Below are 27254 nucleotides of genomic sequence, written 5' to 3'. Positions count from 1 at the left end.
ACGCTGCTTAGTTTGCTGGTTTAGGGAGATGGGATTTATTGCCAAAGGTTTGAAGTGCAGTGACATAATGAGTATTTGGTATGAGGAGGTCCTTGAAATTGCTATTGCACTCAGTAAAATGGTTGATATGCCCTCAGACTTGGTATTATTGCTTGTTTTGACATCAAGTCTAGGCATATACCAATTTTCATATTGCAGGATGAGTGTATTTTAAGCAAGTTGCACTTTTCAAAGCAAGTTGAGCTTGGCTTTGGCTACATGAAAAATGAAAGTAACTCAGACCTTGCTGACTTGCTGGGGGCAATTCCAGGTGACATGGCAATGTTTTACAGGTGAGGTGACAGTATTATACATCATCAAACCGCTGGGAGAAAGTTTCTTGGTGGGTTGTTTACTGTTTGGGGATGCTTCTGGGGGCTAAAATTAAGAAAAAGTATCCGCTGGCCCCAGGGGCATAGACAGAAATTTCAACAAGGGGGTAGGGTCCAACATTTTAATTTTGAGGGAATTAATTATTAATTTTAAGGGGAATGATGAAATTTATTCTGATTTAAAAAAAAATCATAAATAAACACCTAATTTGCATGTCAAACAGCCAGTACTTGTCTGCATGTCAAACAGCCAGTACTTGTCTGCCTATTTATTTTTTTAATTCAAAACTATGTGTTAAGTGACAAAGTGATTTTGTAAGCAGGCCTAAACCCGAAAGTACGAGCCTGAAACTTGTTCCAGCTTACAACTTTGAAACTTTCTACAGCTCAAGGCCGCAAAGCCGAGTGGCATAAGGTTCTAATATTGCCCGTTATCAAATTGTCAAAAAGAATAATTTATTTTAGCTAAAGTTTTTGAAATTTCCTTTCTGGGCTACTATCTAGCTTACTTAACAAAATTGCAACTGCAAAATAAGCGTGACTGTCATGTAATCAAGAGCTAATCTACTACTATGGATGGACTATTAAATGCCTTTCTGAAGCTGTGATCCACCTGTTAAGTTGCGAAGACCTTAAATGCACTTTAGTTGGTTACTATAGAAAAGCATTTGCAAGTTAACAGTTACTTGTACAATAACAACATTATTTGATCAAAGGCGATTAAAAAGTTGTGACAAACAATAATGTATTTGGCAAGTGATGAACAACACAATAATCAACTTTTTGGCCATTTTTGTCACTTTCAACATTTGTTTATTGCAAATACAGTTTGATACTTCTGGACATTACTTTCGTAAAGTTCATAAACATTTGGGTCTTATTTAATCAAAAAAATTTAGATATGCCACTGGCTGGCACCCACTTGAAGAAGCCCTGAGCTAAAAGAACATCTAAAATGACCTTTTCAATAGGTCACATGATCTGTGCAATGGTATTGCAGTCTATTATTACACTGAGAGTATTTGAACTGAACAGTATCTGACCCTTCTTTCGTTACATGGAAAATGCTTTTCCATTCTCAGTCTATTATTACATTGTGGTTTATTGTAGCCCAGAAACTATAAATGGGACACCATCCCATGCATGTGGAGCATTGGTACAGCAAATTGGAAAATCAAATCTTGACATATTACCCAGAGGCCCAGGCCATCTCAAGCGAAAAATGCTTTCAAAAGTTGCCATTGAATGCTTGGTGGGGGTTTAGATTTTTTTCATTCCTGGTTGCGGTGGTTGGGATTTGTTAAAAGAATATGTAGTTATTTTTGGAAGATGCGAACTGGAAACAGATCAAGTTTTTGGTTAGAAGAGAATGATTTCTACATGCTTGGGAGTTTGCTATGTGATATTCCTTCAATCTATTTGCAACACATTCCACCGAGCATCATAAGTATTGCTCTCAACAATTTGAAACAATGTATTCACAGGTAATTGTTTGTTACTCCTTAGATTAACTTGTGCCTATATGAAACTACCCTTCCACAGTGCATGAGATCAAACATATTGAAATAGGAATTGTGTTGTACAAACGAAACTCTTTTCTGTGTTTGGTCAAGCAAGAGTGCTTTAAATTTACACAGATGTTGGTTATTTATCCAAAGTTGACTCTCCCAAAGTTTAACCCAGCAGTTCACCCACAGGCCCCCAAAATTTACGTTTTTTACGTTGACTGTACTGACTTAAGTATCTAGGAGTTTCATGCTTGTAGGTTGGTGCGATGAAAATATTATTAAAAAAATTTGTAACTTTTAATTTGATTCACCCATTTTTCACCTCTTAATCTCCAAAGTATTCATTTTTAGCTTTTCCAGTCCTTTAGGCCAGAAGTACAATCACTGAAGTGCTTCAATTTAAGACCATTGTTTTTGTGGGTTATTCGTTAGGTATTCAAAACTTTGACTCAATCGGCCAAATGGGTACCTGTACAGCCCATAATATGTGTACACTGAACAGTCAGTCAGATAGAAGTCCCAAGGGAGTAATTCACTGGTTTACAATTGAGGTGGTATAATGCAGAGGGGGTGGTCTCTGCTTGATGCACGGACAGACGTTTTACTAGGCAGTCTTTTCGCTGATTAGAAATCAGCTGCTATGCCGTTTGATCAAGTCATCATGCACATTTTCAGTTTTAGTGTAGGTTTTACACCTTAGATGTGATTATAATTCGATAAACATACTTTGGTTTCATTGTGTGAGCCAAAACAGGGTTAATCAACATAAAGGTAAAAAATAAACTTGCCATCTCTGAAAGCGCGATAAATCGTCGCAGTCAGTTTGGTCCCTGTGATGAAAAGGTCGCTGAAGGTGAACTTGTAGGTATTGCAAACACAGTTAGGGACGATTTTTTGTCATAACCTAGCTTCTTTATTTTTAATTTCCAAAACAAAGTAAATCATTCTCCTTTAGCTAGGTTACAGCGAGAGAAAAAACTAACATGGAGAAGAAAGAAAATGGCTTACCGTATTTTACGGACCATAAAGCGATTATAAGGTGCACTGTCAATAAATTGCTTCGATTAGTTTTTTGTTCATACATAAGGCGCACCGGGCTATAGAACGCAACGTATTTTAAGGAGTATGGGTTACCGTATAAAGCTCATTAAACAAAAATGCTCAATATTTTTTATGGTTATTGTATTTTATTCAAAGAAACGATCAAACGAACAAAAATTAAAAACTCAAAACAAGTACAGTTTATTCCTCCTCCAGAAATCCATCAAATTCTTCATCTTCTGTGTCGGAATTCAGCAGTTGTGCGATTTTGACATCAAGCATTCCTGGATCTGTCTCGTCACTGTCAGAGTCTGCCTGATCGCTATTATCAGTATTTAATTGTTCAGTGATTATCCCAGCTTTCCTAAATGATCGCATGATAGTGTATACTGATATTCATCTACGATCCATTGGCATATAAGTGCGTAATTTGCCCGTCGTTGTCTCCCTGTCTAAGTAAACGTGTGTTCGCCGTGTGTCATCCAATGCTCCCATGCAACTCACAATTTAGCCTTAAATGATCTGTTGATACCAATATCTAGCGGCTGAAGTTCTTTGGTTAACCCAACCGGAATAACGACAAGCTCTGAATTTGTTTTCTTAACTTTAGCTTTAACTGCATCGGTCAGATGAGCGCGCATGGAGTCATAAATCAACAGAGATGGCGATTTATGAAAAAATCTGTCTGGTCTCCTCACGTAAACCTCTTGTAACCAATTACTCATCATCTCTTTGTCCATCCAGCCCTTTGGGTTGGCCTTGATGATGACACCAGCCGGAAAATTTCTACTGTCAAGGATGACTTCTCATTTCCTGTGGTCTGTATACTAACAGCACTGGCTCCTGTTCTTTCGACGGTACGGTTTACGGGGATGTCAAAGGTCAGGGGAACCTCATCCATGTTTGTGATGTGTTTTAGCTGGATGTTTTGTTCATTGATCTTGTTTGTGCAGTAGGTGCGAAACAACATCAGTTTTTCTCGGTAATCATCTGGTAGTTGTTGCGAAACGGTAGTTCGGGTGCGAATGGAAAGATTGTGCCGCTTCATAAAACGAAAGCACCAAGAAGGGGTACCTTGAGAGTCTTTAATGTCCAACTTGCATGCTAACGCTTGCGCCTTCAGCCGATTAGAGACTGTAGAGACACTTCTACTTGCACTTCTCTGCTCAATTCTTTCCTCCAAATGTGGCCACCTTGCCTTATGCCCTCGAAAACTCAGTTTTTTTTACCTGGCGCAAGGCATCTTCTTGCTTTCTCCACTTTCGTACCATTGATTCGTTAACATGAAATTCTCTTGCAGCTGCTCTATTTCCATGGGTTACTGCATACTCGGTTGCTTTAAGCTTTAAACTCGCTTTGTAAGCATGTCTTCTTGGCGCCATTTTAAGGACAGCAGGTACTGTAAAAAAATGGTGATATAAGCAGTATTCGCATTATACAATTATGAGGAGCAAGAGAAATAAAAGTTTACTTGTTATGTAATAAATGTAAGCAAGTCACAATAGTACAATGAGCAAAAGAAAAAATGAGCCTAGTGAATATTACAGTTGCTAGTTGCTTTTACTGTAGTTTATTGTGTAGAACGGTGGTTTATTTATATAATAATAGTATCGGTACTGGTTTTGAGTGTAGGCAATAAAACACTACTTGATCCATACATCAATTTTTGAGGAAAAAAAGGATTTAAATTAAATTAGGTATTTTGATTGAGTCTAATTTTGTTTACTTCATTCACAATCACAGTTGTTTAAAATACTGCTACATTTAACCGACTGTTACTCTTAAGCTGCAGGTTGCAAAACATGTTGCTTATGTGCACACCACCTCTTCCATAATACAATAAAGTTCTAAGTACAAGACCAAAACCTGGTCAAACTTACAACTTTGGCACATTCTGCAGCTTAGTGGGCCAAGGCGAGCTACCTCAGTTTCTGTTATAACCTGTTATCCAATTGACAAAGTGATTGATTTTAGCAAAAGCTTTAAAGACTCAGATTGTGGCACTACTTTCTAGCTTACTCAGCAAAATTGCAGCTGCAAGATTAGTATGACAGTCACGTGATCAATATATAATCGTCGCTTCAAAAATTTAAACCAGCAACAGCTACTAGAGCAGGGGTCACCAAACTACGGCCCGCGAGTTCATTTTATCCGGCCCGCGACCATATTTTTTAGCTTGTCAAATCGCATTGATAACTTTGTAACATTTAAAAAATAATCTACTTCTTACGAAAGTTTTCCTGTCGCCACATGTATAATTGATATTACCTTGTTTTATGGGATTGCAACGCCCAGGATTGACCCAAAGCCAGTTTGTTACATCACAAACAAGATTACAAGTATTAATTGTGCGCAAACAATTGCTTTCTTGGGTCACTTGTGACGTAATATACGAGCATTGCTTGTAAGATGAGACTAACTATACAATTTAATAGTCGCATCACCAGATTTTTAACGGGATTATAGAAAGACCTTATCTTGGCTCCCCTATCAACATCGCCTTGCGGGCTAAGTTCGGAAAGACGGCGCTGGGGCATGTAAACTATCCGGCCCGCGTGAATTATTATTAAACTTATCCGGCCTGCAGTGAAAAAAGTTTGGTGACCCCTGTACTAGAGAAATAAATGCTTTTCTGAATCGGTTATCCAACTGTTAAGTTGCACAAAGTAGAAGAAATAAAGTTTGTCAAGTATTGGCATGTTACCAATTACGTAAACCTAAACAACATAGTTTGATTACCTGCGATCTAATTTTGTGTCAACCATTATGTGTTTGGCGGGTTATAAACAATGTAACAGTTTATGCTTTTAACCATTTGTTTAACATTGTTCATGTCTCAATACAGTTTGATACTTCGAATTTACATTTACTACTTTTACCAAGACATTTATATTTTATAACTTTAAATTTTTGACCCCTAATTGATAACAGCCTTAGATTTGCACTAAAACTGTTTGATTGAAAGATTTTAGGCACTAAACCTGTGTAATTATATGTATACCACTTGCTTAATAACTGCTGTGCTTTGTGACAGATTTTCATCTCAACATGTGTCTTATCTAAACCAAATCATTACTAATAACTTTGGTGCTGACTCTTCACAATGGAATGATGATGTCTTCACTACATTGGGACCATTGATATCACTATTACCCAGCTATATACTGACTAACATAAATCCAGTTAGTACATATTGTATGGTTATTACAATTTCAGACTAAGTCCATTTTCTAGGACCAATTTGTTGAAGCTTTGGATAATATTTCTCCACCAAAATTTAGTACCAATGAAGAAGGTTTAAGATTTATAAATTATGATGAGTTCTATGACAAGGCCATGGAATCACTTTCAAGTTTTGATAACATTTCTCCCCGCCAGGCACGCTCTGGTATGTTTAATAAAACATGCATCTTTACAAGACTGCCTGAATTTGTGTTTAAGATTTTCACATATTTTAATTGTTTGAAATTACAATCTGTTGTTCCAGTGATTACTTTACCAGCCCCAAGTATCTATGTCAGGGGTGGGCAAACTACGGCCTGCGGGCCGCTGCGGCCCAGGAAAGGAGTACATGCGGCCCGCCAAATGTTGGGAAATTTTAAAGAGAAAGTTACCGAGCAACGCTGAATAGTATTATAACCACAGGCGTAGTTTTTAAGAACTACCGGGGATGTTTACGTGCTTTAGCCTGTTGTTTCTGCCACGTTATCATGCACATATTCACTTAAAACAATTTCTTCGTTCGATAAAAGTAAAAGCTATTCACGTTTTCAAATACAGCCTACTTTGTACTGTTGACGGCAAAACTTTGGTCACTTTGGATCAAGTTTAGGTCGTTGCAGTACATTGCAACCGGACATTAAACACGGCTTTAGAATCGTTAACACATACCACACCACACTTAAGATGGATACTAAAAGCGGCTCGCTTTGTTTAATGTTGGCGCAAGGAATTTATTAACAAAAAAACGTGGTGTAGCCTATATTGCAATAAATGCTTGTTTATTTTGAAACAATTACAATTGTAACGTTTCAACCAATGTTTGTGCAAACAAAGTGACAACAAACGTATTTCCACATAGCTAAAAATATACTGTTAATATTTTGCTAATTAATATGTCAATATTTTGGGCTAAATCAGGGGTGCACAAACTGCGACCGTACGGCCACATGCGGCCGCGGAGACGAGTTTGTGCGGCCGTGACCATGTATGTTAAAATACATGTACAGGCTGCCATGACGCAACTAAAACTATTTTGCCAACTATTTCGGTTTTCAAACTGCCCAAAACAGATTTCTTGAGACAGAAAAAAAGATTACCAGCCTAAGAACCACATACGCCAGGCTTTTTAACCGCTTATTGTGTGCAAACAATGCGAAAAAACAGGCACCGCAATCGTCACAATACCGATCATTACGTCATAAACAGCTAGATCGGTTCAGCTAAACTTATGCACCTAGTTAGAAATTATTAATATGAGCATTTTAAACGGCTTTGAATCGTATATACATGATATAAACCTAATTCTTTACACTAGTTATTTAAAAAAACAAGCAAGCAATTGGTGGCTGTTGGTGAAATACTATGCGGCCCGATAAGATTAGGAACTTTTGAATGCACTGAAAAGTTTGCCCACCCCTGATCTATGTTAATGCTGACTGTTTACAATGAGATTCAAATACTTTTAATAGCTATTGGTATCAGATAGCTAACACAAAGGCTAGTTAATATACAGTTAATATTCTGTTAATTATAGTTAATATTCTGTTAAATACTACATGACCCAAGAGTTAAATTCTTTGCTGGCTGCTGCATGATTAGGTGTTTTAATGCAATATATAACTTTACTTAGATTCACTGCTTTTATGTCTTAAAATATTCAAATATATTTTATGTTTACAGGTTTTTACTTCACAAATAAAAACCCTAATGTGCTGAAATTTAAAAGCATTTATAAATGAATGTTGCTTGTTTGGTTAAAAATTTGAGCCTAGTCAGCCCAGTGATTATTTTATCATTAATGTCCTAAATATTTGTCAAAACGCCATTGTGCCTTTGATAGATTCTCTGTTCCCGCAAGAAACAATGTTAGTGATTTATTGGTTTGTTGTGGGGAAATGCCTCCGCCTCATGCATGACCATGCTTGCCATTATGTCATGTTTCTCAGTCTAAAATAAAAGTTGCGAGATGTTTATTTATTGTACCATGCTGTAAATCAATGGTCTTCAACCTGTGGGTCGTGACCACAAGTGGGTTGACCTTAATTTTTTCTGGGGCTAACCAGAATAAATTTATTGTCATTTTGTTCTTGTCCGCAACCTTTTTTATGTTTTGCAGTACAGCTTGCTACCTCAAGTCACTATTAAATCAATGTGGTACAATAATAAAAAATGAATATATGCCAAGGAGGTGCAACACTTTACCTTAGTAGAGTAAAAGTTGTTGTAATAGGACTGGTCAAAAGCATTTATGATTCTAGTTTAAACTAACTTTTTATTGTTCAAGCTGACTCCAGAGTTATTATAGTTATTTATGCAGGTGTAGTGTGCAGATATTTCACTGGCTGTTTACAGTTTGCATTGCAGGTAGTAATGGTAATTTGTAGCTAGCAAGTATAGCTTAATATTACACGAACATGGCAGCAAAAATACCTGAAAACAATCATTTGATAAGGCTTTTTTGAAATCGGTGTCACTGAAATTAATGACAAACCAAAGTGTGTAATCTTTTTTAAAGTTCTAGCACAAGAGTCGATCAATAAAAATAAACTTACCTGTCTGAAGAATAAAATCAACTAGACTGTGTGGATAAATGATCTGAGTTTTTTAAACATAAGTTACAATCTCTTGCATCACAAGTAAGTGTGTTGAGAACGTTTACTGCATTAAAATAAATCTGCTGTATGTTATTCGTATGTGGCCTCTTATCAATTTGCAAAGCAAAAGAAAGCCCGTACAATTGAAGAATAATTGCTAAAGCCATCAATGAAGGAAGTTGTGAAAATCAGGATTGAAGAAAAATAGAGCAAAAAATTGGTTCTCTATCAGCTACAACAGTATAAACATAGATTAAAGATTTGTCCAATGGTGTTCTTGAACAATTGTTACTCATGTAAATGTTTCTCCATGGTATGTAATTTAATTAGATGAGTCTACCAATGTTGCAGCATTTCTTCGATATATCAACGGAGGAGTATTAGAAGAGCTTTTGTTTTGCAAATTACTGCAGTTGCATACAAGAGGTGAATATATTCGAAAGTCTTGGTGGATTCTTTAATGATATACCCTGGGAAAAATGTGCTGGAAAATGTATCGATGGTTTGGCAAAATGTACTGGCATCAATTTGGTACTGGTAAAAAGAGTTCAGGACAAAGCACCAAATACAAAATGGGTGCATTGTTTTTTGCACAGACAAACACTTCTCGCTAAAAATTTATCAGATGAACTGCATTATACTTACTGTGACAAAGTGTCTGAATTACACAAAAGCATGGAAATTGTCATTTTTCAAAACATTTGAAATTTGATAAACAGTCAGAAAATGTTTAGTGCAAACATGGCTTACTTAGCCAACATATTTGATTTACTAAACTGTTTTAATTGATCCATTCAAGGTTCTGGCTTTACAATTATTGATTACACTGCTAAAAATACCACTTCCTATAAAAAACTTATCCTGTGGCAAAGTTATGTGAAGCGAAATAAGTTTGAAATGTTTGCTGAACTACAACAATACATTGTTAACAGAGATGTGTCTATCCAAGATACCATAATTGGACACCTTCACCAGCTTAGCAAAATGTTTAAGCACTGCTCTATATGCTGTCCAAAGAACAAGAGATGATAATAGTTTTTTTCTGTCATAGTTTTGCCGGAACTGCCCCTCAGTGTTGCAGAAGAACCCACTAGACCCGTAAAGTGGAATATGTTTTTAAATAATGTCTGAATTCGGTAAAATTTTGACATTTTGTAGAATACACCATTTAAGGAGGTGATTGTTGTGTTTTTCTTCTGTAGCCTTATTAACCCCCTAAAATGGGTGAAATTAAAAAAAAAATCTTACACTCTATATAACACTCTAATAATGTAAAAAGTACAAAGAAAAGTTTTTAATTTGATTGAATAACAAACCTTTTTTCATTTCTTTTTTCTTTTGTATTATTTCTTTTTACCGCTTAAACGAAATTTATTTAAAATTGGTCATGAAGTTAAATTACATTGAAAAAGCTAGACAAATTGGGAATGCAATCAACTCGATTTGTGTGTATTTTTTGTTTGCTATTTTGGTCTGAACTGTGGTTAAGAGTCATATGTCAGTAATGGGTGTGACTTTGTTTGTTTGGTTAATATGACTATTGTAAATATATATTTGACTGGATTGCAAGCAAAAAAAACACGTAAAAATACACTTATACTGCTGGAAACAATCGTCAAGAATAAACAACTTTATTGTTTCAGTATGAAATAAAACAAAAATTTTGTCGTCTCAATCACCTTAATGTTGTTTTTTTGTAACACAACGATGCACTAAAAGGCATCTGCGTTTCCTAATTTAAGCTGATTACTCAAAAACTATTGGCCAACAAACATGACAATCTGCTAGTACACCTCTGGATTTTGACCACAATGAAGTTTAGAAATATCTATCAGTAGGCAATTAAAAAAATCTTTGGTAAGTGATTAGATGTTTGGAACAATATTTTGGTAAGTATTTATGTGATGATTTGATTTGCAAACAAAACTCCTAATTTCCCAGTATTACAATAGCACTACTAATTTGGAGTAAAATGAAGTGAATGTAAAGTATATCTGGTATTTATTGTTTTAGAACTCTCTTACTTGATAGCTAGCAAACTTAGGATTATGTGTCATTCTGTATGAAATTTTAGGTTTGTTTTTAACAGTTTTTATGAAGGTGACCAAAAATTTCTTTCTACTTGCATTAAAAATTAGCTGTTTTAGTAGATGGCAGTTATGCAAGTGTTAATCAGATTATGACATCAGAAGCAATATTGTTTGCTGCTAAAACATCTCTAGTAGTCAAAATTTTAAAATGTTGTCAATTGGGACAAAATTTACATCACTGTGGTTTGTACATATTTTAACAATGTTTAAACTGAATGAATTCGGGGCAATTGGTAGAATACACCATTTTTAGATTTATTTGTGTTGTGTAACGGTACATCTCCACCATTTACCCCATTAAAGTCCTGTTAGGGATCAAATTTGGAAAGTTTATGCAATATTCGAACATTTGTAGGTGTTGTTGATGCGTTTCTTTGATAAGCCCCCTATTATGGGTAAATTTTTATGCTTCAAATATATCTAGTAGTCAAAATTTCAAAAGTGGGTGATTAGGACAGAATTTCATGGGGCTGCAAATAAGGACAGAATATCAGGGGACTTTTGTTGACAATAATATCAATATGTGTCCATTCTACTACCTATGCCAGAGGTTCTTAAACTTTTCCAGCATTCAGCACATTAACAAATCAAATTTTCTTTCCATGGCACACTTTGCAGGCCAACAACACAAACGGTGTTAAAACAGAAAATGAATTAGAAAGACCAACAGGGGTCAAATAGTAAAAAAACATCAATTTGCCCTAAGATTTACACTTTGTCAAATACAAACATAAGACAAGACAAGGTTATATGGTGAATGTTAAATAAAGTTGCCTTGTGGTGACAAGTTTGCATAAAGTTAATGTTTGAAGTAATTTAAGAAGTTTGGATTTATTAGAGAAAAAAATATAGAAATAATTAACAGTGGGACAACACTAGGTTGAACTTGTCTACTACAGAAGATGTTGCCACCACCTAAAGCTTAATTGTGGAATAAACATAATAATATGAAAAAAGGTGTAACGAATTGCCTGTATTGTCTAAATAATTTTTTTGTATTTTAGTAAATTCACCAACTTATGATGTAATTATGTCACTGGGAGATGGAAATATTCGTTGGACTCCTGGACAGTTGCAAGTAATATCTGATGAAGATTTGGCAAGTTCTCTTCATGTTCTTGGCTCCATAGATCAATGGTCTCAAGACCAAACCAATGCTTTATATCAACGGTTACTTCAGGTGATGTAGTGTTCCCTAAATATTGGTTTTGTTGGTAAATCTAAATTCTTGATAAATATGAACAAAGACCATAAACAAAGTTTGCATAAAATCGTAAATTGACCAAAACCATCAAATTGTGATTTGCTGCTCGGATGAAATTGGAAAAATGCTGATAATGGACTTCGATGACTATTGGAAAGTAATGCAACGAGATATGACTGGTTTTGATCTGCTTCCCTTTATGCGAGATGCATTCGATAAATATGTATCAAACAAATGTAAGACTTGCAAGGAAAAGATAACTTTTTTGTACTATAAGAATGAAATTTCCGATCAGCTTCTACTGCACGTTGTTGGATTGAAATGGAAAGGTAACCTGTATCATGACGTTACGGGACGACAGCTAAACATTTTTCTAACAACGTCCCCGCTTACACACATCTCTTATTTAAAACCCAAGCTTTGTCTCACACCTTTACTTCGAGAGTCACTTCGTTCTTGGAATATCTGTTTCAACCGATAAGTGTTGCCTACTCCCAAAGTATTGTCCCTGAATACTGCTGAGATAGTACTCATTACTTGCAGATGTTAGATTGTTTAAAACAAGCCCACAAACTATTTATTACTGAAAAATGAGAGAAACGGGGCCATGCGTCATTAAGGCTACAGAAAATTGGTAAATAGGGTATAGAATATGTAAAATGGAAGTGTGTTAGAAAGCCACCTTACTATTTTTTTACGAATCTTTCTGCTTGTTTGCAGATACTGACGATGAGCTGTAAAAGCGAAATATATATATCTTTAAAACTTAAGGATAAACGACTAAATGTTTTTTCTGAACTTTCATCCATTCCTGATAAATTGTTTTTTTTTAGTTATATTCTGAGCCTTTGGATTGGAGCTCTGATGTTATTATAGAAGCAAAGCATCTGTTAACAAATTTATCGACGAAGGAAATTTCAGATCTAGATTTTTCTGACTTTGATGTAGTGGCATCTTTATCTGAAATTAATTGGAGTTCCCTACAGGTAGTTTGACAGAAATCTATGTGATGGTTAAAATCCCTTACCTCTTAGATATAAATGCTTATGCTACTAGACTGTGAGAAGGTTATTATTGAATGGTTGATACTGCTAAAATTCAACCCTGGGTTTTCCAAATGCCCCCAAAATTTTTAAATTGAAAAATGGGTATACATGCTAAAGTGTATATCTCAGGAGGTTCATATTGTAGTTAAAGTTCCAAAGACGAAAGTTTCATTTGTAATTTGTTTTTCTTGTGCATTTATACTGGTGAAATTATAGGTGTGCTTTCTACACTATGTAGCAGCTGTAAATTATTATCCCATAAAGAATACAGGTTTTCTAAGCATTGTTTTCCATTCACATGCAAAGGAATGCAACCTGGCAGTCATATTGTTTTACATGAATTTGAAGGCTGGCCTGTTATATCATTTTTAGAATTCATTGGCAACCAGTGCCACTAAAGTTGTTCACAAATTGTATGTCCGGACAGAAACAGAAAATGGTAATATTTATGTGTTGATTCCTACCTTTATTACATTTTAGAGAATTGCTGCTTTCAAAGCATACTTACTTCACAACTCCAAATCTATGTCGACTTTGATTTCAGAAGATTTGACCGTACTGGGTTCGATTTTGTGTGGGTCAAGTAATGTTGAGATGATGTCATTATCACTGCAAGTTGTAAGGTAGTTTTGGATGAGTGAAAGTGTGTTAATACAGTGTATCACAACCTTTTTTACTCTGCAGCCCCCTTCACAAATGCTGATGTGCCCATTCTAAACTAAACTGCTGTGTGGGTTACTGTCCAAAGCAGAACTCATGGGGAAAGTTTTTGTGATACGGATAAAATCATCCCCAGTAGGGCTGCATCTTTGCGAACCCTTAAAAGTGCTTGACGACCCATTTGGGGTTAGCGACCCCCCGGTTAAGAAACACTGTGTTAACATATCTGCATGAGTCTGTCAGTTTTGTTTTTGTTAATGCTATATAATTTTTCTTGAAATTATTGTGGCTGACTGTACCATATGATAATAGTTGGGAAATGCATTCCGTTCTGTGGTTTGAGTATTGATCTAGTTCAAAATTAGATTGGCTTTTAAAAAACGTGATTAAACAGTATCGTATACAAACAAATAAGACCAAAATTTCTGCCAATACATGTGTAGAAATATAAATTTAAAAATGTTTCCAGCTTTATCAATTTGTTATTGCTTTTGACAGTGAATCTTTAAATGACTTGGGTACCAATGTGTGCTATAATCAAGAGCAGCTGGATGTTCTCTTCAACCTTGTTGTACTTGGAAATGCCAACCGTCTTCCAGGCCCATCTCTTCTACAGGAAATGGGCAGTATTGCAGGTCATAGATAAATCACAGCAATTTTTTGAGTTTTTTTAATGTAATGTTCTCATAGTGGGTCAAAAACACTCAAAATTGTTTATGATTTTGTAAGTCAAAAAATGGTTAAATTGGTCAATTGTTGTTACGTTGTCTATTTGTTCACGTAGTTAGCATTCCCTGTTTGTTTTAATATCTCTGGCACTTAAGAGTTTAATTGATTGCTACAAATGCTCACCCAATTATGCATACATTTTTAATGTAGGGTGATAAAGAAGCCAATAAGCAAGATATGTGTTTAAAATCTATAATGTACTCATGTAGGTTTACACCACTAACACACTACAGCACAGACAAATCTAGAATATCATACTTGGTTTGGAAGAGAAACTGTTTTTTCAGATGGTTCTTTAATCCCAAATAGTTGCAAAATGTTTGATGAAAAAAAATTTGTTGGTGAAAAAGTGGTTCTGCGGGTGTGAAGTGTTTAAGTTTTGGTTCTAACAATCTGGAGACCTGAATGTCTGAAGTCAACCTCTAGTATTTAGTTAAAGACCTTGTTTACCTTACTCTAAAAGAGCTTTAACCTTACTATTTAGGTTATGCTCCAAAGACAATACATTTCTCACAAAATCAGGGTTCCCGCGGGTATGGAAAGCCTGGAAAGGTTATGGAATTTAAATTTGTATTTTTAAGGCCTGGAAAAGTTTTGAATTTGGTATGGAATTTGCTGCCTGTTTTACCCTGAAAATGCCAGTTACTGATAGGAATTTCAAATTACATAATATTTGTATATTCATTGCGAGTATGTTAAATTGACTACATATACCAAAGCCTCTTTTTCTAGTTTTACTATGGGAATTGCTCGATTTTTTTCGATTAAGGTTATGAAAATTTGAGTTTTTTTTCTTGAAAAGTTTTGGAAAAGTCATGGAATTTATAAATGGAAATTGCGCAGGAACCCTGCAAAATCCAAGGGAAGCGATAATTTTAATGAATTGTTACATTAAGTCAGAGGTTTCCAACATGCAGGCCACATGTGACCTGCGGCGGTTATTAGCAACCTGAATAAACAAAAAACTTTTTATTTTACATATTTTTTCATTTGCTAATATGAGATTGAACATCAAGGGGTACGAAGATCCTTGGGCCACAGAGCAGCTTTTCAAACAGATTTCACAGCACAGTTTTATTTTGGAATTGTAAATGATATTATTTTGGTCTTTGCTTTAAAAAAAACAATTGTCTACGAATAGTTGTAGTTATTTAGTAACAAGCCTCATTGTCTCATAACAATGCTTTTTTATTTGCTGCCAGCAATAAACAACAAACACAAAGTTAGGAAGAAAATGCACAGATAAAGGAGGCATTCAATGTAGTCTTGCTGTAAATCTGCTACAAACGGTCTACTATCCACCTCTAGAACTATAGAAAGTAGGGAAAGGCGGGGCAAAACGGGCATCTCACGAGACAAACAAAATACCTGACATTTAATTTCTTGTTGTGATTTTTGTGTGAAATACCGGTTTAACATGTAATTGAGCTATAAAAGCAATTTAATTTAGCAATATACATCTGAAAAATTCCATCAGAATTTTTTTGGGGGTACAAAAAATGCACTGACCTGACAAAGGGGTATGAGCAGCAAAAAAGGTTAAGAACCCCTGCTCTGTGTTGAACGATCAAAAGTAATGAAACATTAACCTCCAAACTTGCATCACTAAGTTTAAAATACCAAATTCAACTGTTGTGATACATTAATGTCATCATAAAATAATGCGAACTCTGTCTGATCATCAAAGCGTAAAGTTCAAAATCCGTTTAGTTTTTTGTGTACTCTGTCTTGGTTTAGCGTAGGTATAAGGAATATTTTAGTTCATGAAGGCCAGCCAACATTTTATTTACACTTATGTAGGCCGCATTGACTTTTTCAGATGCCTATATGCCAGTGGTTTTCAAACCATTTTAATTACATAACAACTGTTTCGTAATTTTTCGCGGTCAAAGATGAATTCAACCAATTAACAGCTTAAGTAATTTTCACGTTTAACTTTAGGATCTACAGCTTTGGGATTCATTTTACCTAAATACTATCACTTGGTTAGGCATATCAATATCTAAGAGAGGGTTGTGATATCACAGACAAAACTAAGATATAAAATTATGCGCAAACAATTGCTTTCTTTATTGCTTGTTATGAAGATTATAAAGCCATGAGCCCCTGGAGGACAAGTAAAATAGTGCCATTAGCCACTAAGGGACCATGAATTATCTAGTTTGGAAACAGCTGGCCTGGAGTGTTAATTCCATGGTAATGTAACAACATATTTTTCTGTGTTTGGTGTAGCATGCAATATCAAGGTCGTTAAAAACATTTTGACATCTAAGACCACATATGGCCCTCGGCTTCTAGGTAGTTCAAAAATTGGCCCTAGACAAAATTTGAGTTGGAGACTCCTGCATTAGGGTGAGCAGTCACTGTAAAAACTTTAAATATTGTCAATATGAAACATAATTAATTAACTAATTGCTGCATCTAAACAAATGGCCACATTCTCTGCAAAAATATTATGTTTAGTAAAGCTTTAAATTGTGGAAGAGATTTTGGTTTGTCATTATTGAGTTCCCCTGATGTCAACAACACATCGCTCAGTTGAAAACATCAGTTAGAAAGCGGATTTTAGATTCGGCCTGTTACGGCCAGAACTTTTTGAGGCAGGTTTGGTGCATCACTAGTCTCGAAATGATGTAGCAGCAAAATGTCATCTTGCGCTGGCTTTACCCGGACAATAGGTATTTTCTTCCTGTTTTTGATTGTAAGAATTTTTTTCACTTTGTAAGTTTGCCACCCCTGCATCCACTGAGTAGTTGTAAACTAATATGTTGTCTGAAACATAAACAAGATTTGGTTGCTTGACAGTTGCCGAGGTTAGTTGGGATGACTGGCCCGATCATTTTCCTGATAACTACATGGGGGACAACAGTGTTGAGCTTTATTAAAACGACTGTGGTGCAAACGCATTTTTTTAATATTCTTGTGACATTGTTTGGTTTGCCAGTAGAACATTTTTAACATCTGATACTGAAAGCGGCAATGGGCTTTGTGCAAGCCACAGCACATCTGCTCTATGGCAAAGATGGCTGGGATTGCTAAATTTTGACATGCAAATTTAACTGTGCCTGGCATCTTACCAAGGAAGATGTATTCAAAAAGTGATCAAGCCTTTTAGTTTCCAAGCATGCTTAACTTCTCATTGGTGAGGGCAGATGGCTGTTTGTCACTGATTTCAGGCATGTTAATTAGCTTTGCTGCTCGTTTTTGTTCATACACATCAGAGGTCACGAAACTTTTTTTTTACAGTGGGCCGGATGAGTTCAATAATGAGTTGCGAGGGCCGAACAGTTTATCTTACGTGGCCTGTTACAAACTTAGCCTGTGAGGGAATTTTCATGGGACCACCTAGAGCAGGGTGGCCAGACCTGCTTCCTGCTCGAGCCGCATATCACAAACACTAAGTTTCAAAAGAGCCGCAAGACAAAAAATCAAAAACGAATTTATTCACTCATAATGAAGTCTACGCTATCAAATAATGATTGTTGTGTGGTGATGCTGTGTGTCTCCACCAGGGCTGCAAGGTGTTTGAAATTAGGCTGATATGATGGGAAAGTTTTTGTGTTTAGCTTCATAATGACGCTTCAAGTTACACACAGGTTAACCTCCATTATCAATGAATGCAAACTCCCCTCCCATTCTGTTTTAAAAGTTATATTTTCCTGTTTATCTTTTTTTTTTGTAGCTTCTCAACAATGTTTTTTTGGCTAAACTTTGCAGTCATTGCATTTGCTAAATTAAAGAGCCGCAGTTTGGCCACCCCTGACCTAGAGATTGTCTTTCTACAATACTCTTTGAAGTGTGGTGGTCCACCTGTCATATTTAAAAAAAAACATTTTTTCGAGCAATGCTATATTATGACACAAATGTCCATTCTATATTTCTACATATGTTGCAGAAAAACCTTGATAGGGAATAAATTCATATTTGAATGTTATAACATTATGGGAATGATTTGGCAAATCGAAAAATACGGTCGCAGGCCGGATAAAATACCGTCTTACAAATGCCTTTTGTAAGCTTCAGCATCACCAAAAGGCGAGTTGCCACTTTAAAATTTGAGAAGTGAAGTATCAGTCTCAAAATCCACGCATGACAAACACAACGTAGAATGCATGAATAGACACAATTTAAAATTCTCTACCAATTATGGGTCTGTAGAGTCGCTACAATATCTGCTTGACAACAAATGTACCATAGCGCTATGGTTAACTAAACATAACAAGTATCTTCTTCTTTGCAACTAAATTTTCAAGATATAATTTTCACATGGTATTGGGCAGTTTTTCAACAACTATTTGTGCAAAAAAGGTTGGGTAACATGTAAGTGAATGATACTGTTTTACATATTAATGCTCAAAATGTTTTGTCCGACAGATATATTATTATGGACACATATTGTTTTTGTCTATATTTTTTTTCCCTTTTTTACAGTCTAATGCGAATTTGTTCCCACGTTTTGGTCAAGAAAGAATGGTTCAAACTTTTTCAAATTTACGCACATTATAGATATTGGTCTAAAGATGGTCCATGTGAATTTTGATCCCTTGGTTCACCCACAGCCCCCCAAAACGTGAAATTTTTGAAACGGCTATGCTTGCTAAAGCAGATGATTCTGGAGTTTCATGCTTTTTTGATTGGTACATTGCAGCGTATTTTAAAGTATTTTGTAACTTGAAGTTGTATGTATCCATTTTCACCCCTTTACCCCCAAATATTTGTTTGTTTGTTCACATGTTAATGAGGTCAGAAATACAAGACTTAACCTGCTGAAAGTTTAAACAGCTGTGGATAGGGTGCTCCTTGTTGACTGTTAAAAATTTCAGTGCATTCGGCTCAGTAATTACTCTTACAGCCCTAAATATGTTTTTACATGCTGTCTTTTGTTAAATTTGTGCTCGCTCAGTGCACAGCTGACGCAATGGGAGTGATAGACGATAGTGGCGCATGAAAAAAAATGCCTCTGCTTCAAGCATGAATGCAGATGTCACTTGACCATTTTCTCACTGGTTGGAATTAAGATGTTACGATGTTAGTTATATTGCGCTGTAAACGTTAATGTAGGTCAACTTATTCTTATTTCGAAACGCAGAGCGACAATGCAGCACAATTTGTGACACCTGTGTAACATGACTTCTCAAACTGAAAGTGTTAATAAAACTGTTTCAGAACAGGTTTTGGACATAAAATGCCCAGCTAAGCAATCATATTGTTGGTATGTAGAAGCAATCATATTGTTGGTATGTGGACTTAAAATCATAATTTAACAAACAAAGGGCTATTAAGGAAAAAAAATGTTGAAACTTTGTTAAAAGTTTAAATAGTTGGACCCATCCATTTTCCACCTCGTGAAAACAACGCGCAACTGCATGTCGAAAAAAAGCCCAATTGGGCGCGAAAAGCGCAAACCTGCCCACTGAAAAGCGAATTTCTCGGCCTCGTGCATAACTGGACGTGCTATCAGGCAGTCTTTTTGCACTGTGCAATTATGATATGTTTGTAGATCATTTAAAAACGTTAGTTATGCAATTGTTGTATCCCGCAGTTTTGCGTCTTATGGTGGTTAACGGCAGGCCCCTCCTGCCGCGATCGGCGCCATATCTTTATCTAACAACATTCGCACGCCGCGAGACAATGATCGCTGACGGAAATAAAACCGTGAAAAATCGACGCTTCTTTTATGAAGTAAGGGAAACGTGGTAATGCTGCGACAGTTGTCAATAAACACACAAGTACAAAGTGAAGACAGTGTTCATAAAAGCCCTATTCGATGTTTGGCTGGATTTATTTTTTGCGCTGTATTACGTGTAATGTGTGACGATTTGAAACAGGGGTGGGGAACCTACTTAGTACTGCGGGCTGCATGAATTGCACAACATTTTCGGGCGGGCCAAATATTTTTTTTATTTTCAAATTCCGTGTAATACCCTTAGCACACAAGTGATTTTATATTTCATCGCTCCAAAATTTGATTTTTTCTTTGCTGTTACTTGTTTGCAACAAACAAGGCATACAGGTTTATCACTTAATTCGACTAAAATCTGTCCATTCTTTCTGGAACACCCTAGCTTCATTATACCGAATATATTTTATGTAACGCAATGTAAGGATCCACGCTAATAGCTCAAAAATCAATTTAAAACTAACGCCACATGGCAAATGATTTGTTACTGCAAGGAAAGACAATCGAGTGACTGTTACGTCACAAATACAGCAAGTGGTTGAATGTGTGGCAATTATAATCAGTTTGGCGTCAAATGTGGAAATGTCGGTCTTTTCCAGTAAATATTTGCACATAAACATTTTGTTGTTGTTGTTTTTTGATGCTAAGTTTATGCTGTACTTCCATAAAAAAATTGTGACGCGGGCCACATTAAAAAGGAAAGCGGGCCGCAGGTTCCCCACCCCTGATTTAAAGCAATGATTGTGCCCTTTTTTACTGTTAGCAAATCGCATATGCACATGTGTGGGGACCCATTAGATTATGCTTGCAGAAACAATTATGTTATAAAGTGCCAGGAAAAAGATAGGGACCCAATGAAACGTAGGTGCCAAATATATATCCATTATAACATTTATAATTATAAATGTAGTAAATGGTATGTGTGATACATTGTTAAATATGATGTAGTATATATAAACTGGCAATATATAGGAAAACCACTATTCTAGTTATATGTATGCTTGTTTTATAAAACTATTTGGTTCTAAATTTGTATCTATTAACACCAATGTTTACAACACTTCTTTTTATTCATAAAGCTGGCCTGGATACAGAAGAAATGAAGCAGATACCTGTTGAATCAATGCCATTTTTGGTAACAAATGTTTTCTCAATTATATCACCAGAGAGAGTCAAGGCAAGTCTTAGGTTTGTTCAATATACTTGTCAACTCAAGGCACATTGCTATTGAGATTACAAAACATGCATGATGAATCTAAATTTGGATGTAGCTCCTTACATCTTAGTATATTTTACCAAATTTTCTTATTATGTCATGTAGACGCTTTGTATATTTTGTTCTGACTTCAATAAAACACTTATATATTAATAAGATAGAGCAGTTTCCAAATGAGCAACAGAGCTAGGCAAAGTCTTAGAAAACGCCTGTCCAAAATTTTAATTCTGAAACTGATTGGTTGCGTTAACAGTGGCAATAAGTCACCATACTTTAAAACAATTCATATTGATAAAATAGTGGGAAATCTTTTTTGCACAATGTTTTAAGCAGTATTATGATCATGTGGTTTTAGTGCTGTAATTTGGGCGCATTTTTATTGTGATTGTTTTTTTGCAGAATGGCTTTTCCAGTTTTCAACTTGCAGCTTCTGGATTTACTAATATTGCTGAAATGATACAAACACCACACCTATACGATGCTCTTAACCAGGATCAACAAGATGCATTACAAATCGCTGCATATGGAAGACTGTTCGGTATATATTATAAACCTACCCAATAAACTGATGTACAGATTTTTCTCCTTTACTTGCCCATCATATACAGACGAATCCAGTTAATCGCATAATCCGTTTAATTGCATCACAAATAAAAATCCCAAACCGTCGCCCATTGTTTGTTAAGAAAATCGTCCGGTTTATCGCATAATCCGGATATTCACATCGATTTTCAACGAAATAGGCGATTACCGGATTTTGAACAAAAAACGAAATAGGTTAGAAACAACAGGCCGATTTACGTATATTTTAAGCGAGAGGCCTGGCACATTTATAAGGGAAACTACCCAAAACAAGACTAAAACGTCATAAAAAGTTCCCAAATTTAAATGTTGGGCCACTTGGCTATGATGCGATGTAACATATCTTTTCAAATAAACCTGACTGCAAGAGAAAGCACAAATCAAGCGAACTGTGGAGTGTGTGTGTGCGTTTCTACTGTTTCTTCAACACACTTGGGCGATTGCACCATAGCCACGACAGTTAGGAAGCACGACGTCATGCATTGCGCTGAGAGTAATAAATATATTTTTTGACCTGAGAGTACTTTTTCAATTCTCGGCAACAAAAGAGAGAAAATACTGCTCTGTTGCCATAGTTGAGCGTCACTGCAACTTTGTTTTAGCTGGGGAAGTGAAAATAAGCACTTTTGTTAATGACATGTACTGTTTACATAACAACCGGATTATCGCATAATCCGGTTAATCACATCAAATACCCTTGGCAAATCGATGATGCGATTAACCGGATTTGTCTGTACTATTCTGTTCAAAATTGTATTAGTCATATGTAGCTATAGCTATTTATCTCATAGTGGCTGCTACAACCAGTGTATCATACTGGCACAGAACCAAACAGAAAAGAGTTACTTGTTTCCTCTGTCATTTAGTTGATGTGTTGGCTCCAAGTTTGTGTTTCAAACCAATCCATTTTTACATAAATCAAGTGAGTCACACTAGTTCAGTGCTTGTCAACCACTTTTGAAATGGTACACTCTTTTAACACTTACTCAATAATTGTACATCCCAGTGAAACATGTACTTATAATACACTGAATCTGTGGTCTCATCAAGAGTATGATGAGAACAATATAAATCTATTATCATTTAATTTATGACAAGGAGCTCAGTGAATTTTTTGACTTATTACCCAACAAATTAAATGTTTGTTACTCTCACAAAAGAGGTTTGGCATTGAAACTTAATATCTATGCACTATATTTGTTTTAGTCAACAATTAACATATTGTGACTCTGTCAGGAATTTCCCATACTGAATGTATTTGATATACCTCAAAACACAAGTTGCCTAAACTTCGCCTGTGAGAAATATGGTGGATTTTTACATTTTCCTGTGTGCTGAAAATGTGGAAACAGTGCATATTTGTGCATGTATGCAAAATAAAAATTGTCCCAAAATGTCGTCATTTGTAGACACAAAAGTTCATTCCAAAGTACTAATGGAACATCTATAGTTGTGATAGTGAATGTGAGAAAATGATTTCAATAACTATTCTTACACTAGCAACTTTTCATTGAAATTGTCTGTAAAATTTTTCGAAGCTATTTAGTTATTTGGTTATTAAACACAAAAATAATTCCAATTGATTTTGTTTTAGGCAGCAATGAACTACCAACTGTGGTATCTTCTCCATCCTTTTCTCTGACAACTTTTGGGCTAAACATTTTCGCAGGTACTATTATTAAGGGAAAGAGTTTTATACATTTCCAATTTATGTATGCCATAGGTAGTTTTCTGAACTTGATCTGCCCTAATTTTGACCTAGGTTGACATGGATTTACTCAAAGGTTCCCAATAATCCAATAAAAAATAGCCATAGTGTACTTACTAAACTTGTGTAACTAACTAAATGTTGTGTTTACAGGTAACATATTGATAGTGTGTTTACAGGTATATGGTGGCCGACAGCTGTCACTAATAAAAATAAATAAAAAATCACAAAAAATAAAAATATCAGTCTTCAAACTGCTTTGGTGCAATGGATGACAGGTTTTTTAGGACAAATTTGGCAAAGCACTGCACAACATGTATATCCTGTTTTTTTTTAAATCAATTTCTTAACAGAGAGATTTATAATGTACAATACATGCCACATACACTGAACATAGTAGCCTATTTCGTTTTATACCTTTACTTGATGTTCCTTGTGATGAACTGGTAATTTTTACACTCTTTAAGCGATCATCAGTGTCCCGCACAATATCCTAGTGATCACAACCGGCAATGAAATTGGATGATGAGAGATGAGTTTATTTCGCTTGTTGAACATAGCAAAACAATAGCCCTAAAACAATCACTAACCTGGAAATAGCTGTGCAACGTTAGGACCTTTATGGAGTGCAAAACAATGAAGGGCACAATTGGTGCATAGTGGTTGAACGCGCTGCAGCTACACCGTATTAAAAGGCGTTAGGTGACCGGGTCTCACAAGAAAGTGAGGTTGGCGCAATGTGGGTAAACACAACTGGGGGGTAACGTTGGTGGGTTCAGTCGAGGGGGGCCTATAAACTAACCACCCATATTAGGGAAAGAGGGTGGGGTTCGACAGGAAAAGAAACCCCTGTCGGATAGTTTCAAGCGCCAGAAGAAAGGACACACAAAATTGCGTACAATTTAACATTACCCTTTCGAGTTATGGTGTTATCAGTTATTTGATTAATTGATTAATGAAGTCATTCATATTGAATGACGCTGAATTTTATAGTGTAAGGCAGTGGTTCTCTGTGCGTCGCGACGCCCTGGTGCATCGTTTCAATTTTCGAAGGGCGTCGCAAAAAAGTTTTGTTTCGTGGCTTTTTGTTGTTGTATCAATAAACCCAACTTTAATAACAAGTTTCCTCATTAACTTTTATTTGCTGGTGCGTCGCAGGTCCAGAAAAACTTGTCCAGGGGCGTCGCAACAAAAAAAGTTTGAGAACCACTGGTGTAAGGAATAAATAAATAATTAGAACACCAAAATAAATAAAAATACACAAATAAATAAACAAAAAAATAAATAAATCCCTGTAACAATAAAGACAAACAGCAGCAGTCGACCAGTTCCAAGGTATATGCAATATGTACCCAGAGGCTCAAGACTATATTACAAAACAATATGCTGTGTTAGGTGAAAATAAATGTGTTTCAGTAATATTAAGTAAAAATAAACATAGCAAACTCACACATGAGGTGGAGGAGTGGCAGACTCGGTTACTGTTCGGAGCTTTCAGAAAAGTGGGCTACAATCTAGCTTGTTTAGTGACAAAGCGTCATGTACACAAAAAGAGGAGATAATAGTAATTAACTTTCTTGTAGACTGTGCATTCCTAATATCTTCGGGAATACTATGCCATGTTTTTGGGCCAATATATTGGATGTGCATTTTCATATTCCCTTTGTTATTCGCTTTAAAATGTGTTTGGGAAACTAATCTAAATATCTAGACCTTTGAGTAAAGTTTAACCAATAATAGGCAAGCTTTGTATCACAGCCAGGTGCATTTGCCCTGTCTTCTGGGTAAAGATTTGGATCTAAAAATATTTAGGTAACAAATACACATGTGCATAGGCGCAGAGTTTTACAAAAATGCAAGGTGGCGGACATAAAATATGACGTCACTAATGCGTGCAACTACAAGAACTCAAATTCAAAGCCAAACAAACTTTCCATAGAATGCAACGTCCGTCAAAATCAGAAAAGAAGATATTTGAAATAATGTTTAGTAATATCATTAGCAACGTTTAAAAAATGTTTCGTCAACGTTAACCATTTATTACAACACACTTGCTCACAACAATGGCCCAACATTCACTGGCAGACAATTGTGTGTTTAAAGTCATAAACAAGGCACTAACCAAAACTTTTTGCAGTTTTGAGGCACGTTTTGTTGCTGTATCGCCAGCATGTTTGTTGAAAGCAAAATTGTCCCAAATTTTCTTCTGATTTGATGATATTTAGTACGTTATTAACCACAATATCCACGGTGGCCGCCACCCTGCTTTAAAAACCCAAGGTGGCGGCTCCGCCTACTCGGCGCCTATGCACATGTGAATTATTTCTGGCAAATGTGGTAATGGGCAGATGGGCCTAGTTAAATAGGTTAAAGAACAAACATATTTTGGCAACATATAGTAGGTCCAACTAGTATTTTAAACCAGTGTATATAAACCAATCACATTTTACTTTCCAAGTAAAGTTTGCCTTAAGTAAGATTATCGGTGTATTTTTAAATCTTGAGGTTGCATCTGCTTATGTATTGCAGATGACGATGATGATATGTTACTTGATGTTGCAACTACAATAGAAATTCCTACTACATCCGCATCTACTCCCCTGTTTCAAACCATGATCTTTCTGGTTATTTTTCAGAATTTATTTTGTTACTGCATTTATACAATCACCTCTATATAATAGCAAAAATAGACCAAATGCTGCATAAGTAAAGTATGAACCAACAGTTTACATTGGCACCCTTGATAAACTTTTCTGCTTACACAGCAAATTACCTTGCCATTTTAATGTTTAACTGGTCTATTCTCCAGATCATTTCAAAAAAGAAAATGACACTCTTTTCATGGGGCTGTGTATTATATTGTACCTACTTTGAACCGTAAGCTATGTGCACAAACAAAGAGGTTTGTTGCTTTAACTGCTGCATTTGTTTTGGTGTTTTATGTTCGTTTGTGTGTTTCTTCAAAAGATTCAATAAATGAAAAGATTCAATAGATTTCTAGTTTATGAGTGGTTAGGTGCATTAGGTGACGGAAGTGGTATTCATATTACATTTGCTGCAGAAGAACAACTTTCTTTAAAGGTTTCAATGAAGCAGGACTGGACATATACAACAAATGTTGAGCGGATTTCGAGCCGAATATTAACCCACACTTTTACCAGTATTTTTTACAAAATTTTGACCAAAACCTAGAAATTTTTTGACAAGTTTCATGTCATATTTAAATTCCATATGGTGCAAAAGTAACATATTCTCTACTTGTCAATGTTTTATCGAAAAGGGTATTTAACCTGCTTTGGGGAAAATAAAGCTAAATTTTGTTAGGTTTGCGAAATAGCATGTTGTGGTAAAACTAAAAGGGGGGCTGAGTACATTTTGCTGTAGCATATACACTGCATCCTATTTTGCAATGGTAATATATTCCCTATGCTTTTTTACATTGGATCCCATATTTAGACATTTTTTATAACCTTTATTTGTTTCTGCAGGCAGTCCCCAAAACTGCACCATTGTAAACAAATAACCAAGTCTAACACAGTGATTGGTAGTGTGCCTTAAATAACCATTGTTTTAAGTTTGTAGGCCCACATAGCGTGAAACACT

At 35.7% G+C, this 27254-nt stretch overlaps 1 protein-coding gene across 1 annotated transcript; it reads left to right on the top strand.

The window, feature by feature from the left end:
- The first annotated feature begins 12 nt into the window (after positions 1-12).
- On the top strand, positions 13-26643 carry LOC145239111 (otoancorin-like). Its single transcript, XM_080102395.1, has 13 exons — positions 13-142; positions 199-332; positions 1482-1855; positions 5955-6102; positions 6155-6308; positions 11831-12006; positions 12864-13016; positions 13557-13699; positions 14235-14371; positions 21225-21322; positions 21761-21899; positions 23538-23612; positions 26181-26643. Exons 3-13 carry the CDS (start codon positions 1617-1619, stop codon positions 26327-26329), a joined length of 1611 nt encoding a protein of 536 aa, XP_079958521.1. The 5' UTR covers positions 13-142; positions 199-332; positions 1482-1616; the 3' UTR covers positions 26330-26643.
- Positions 26644-27254: the final 611 nt, after the last annotated feature.

Source organism: Phallusia mammillata, chromosome 1 (assembly GCF_965637545.1).
Source record: "Phallusia mammillata chromosome 1, kaPhaMamm4.hap1.1, whole genome shotgun sequence".
Classification (NCBI taxonomy): Eukaryota; Metazoa; Chordata; class Ascidiacea; order Phlebobranchia; family Ascidiidae; genus Phallusia; species Phallusia mammillata.
Note: the sequence above shows the minus strand (reverse complement) of the source record. Positions and strands in the feature narration are given on the sequence as shown.

Bases quoted from the DNA above. Each gene is read 5' to 3' on its own strand.
- LOC145239111 (XM_080102395.1), top strand. From the start codon at position 1,617: ATGCTTGGTGGGGGTTTAGATTTTTTTCATTCCTGGTTGCGGTGGTTG. The intron at 1,856-5,954 runs GTAATTGTTTGT...GCTTTGTGACAG, and splicing joins TTGAAACAATGTATTCACAG to ATTTTCATCTCAACATGTGT. The intron at 6,309-11,830 runs GTATGTTTAATA...TTTGTATTTTAG, and splicing joins TCCCCGCCAGGCACGCTCTG to TAAATTCACCAACTTATGAT.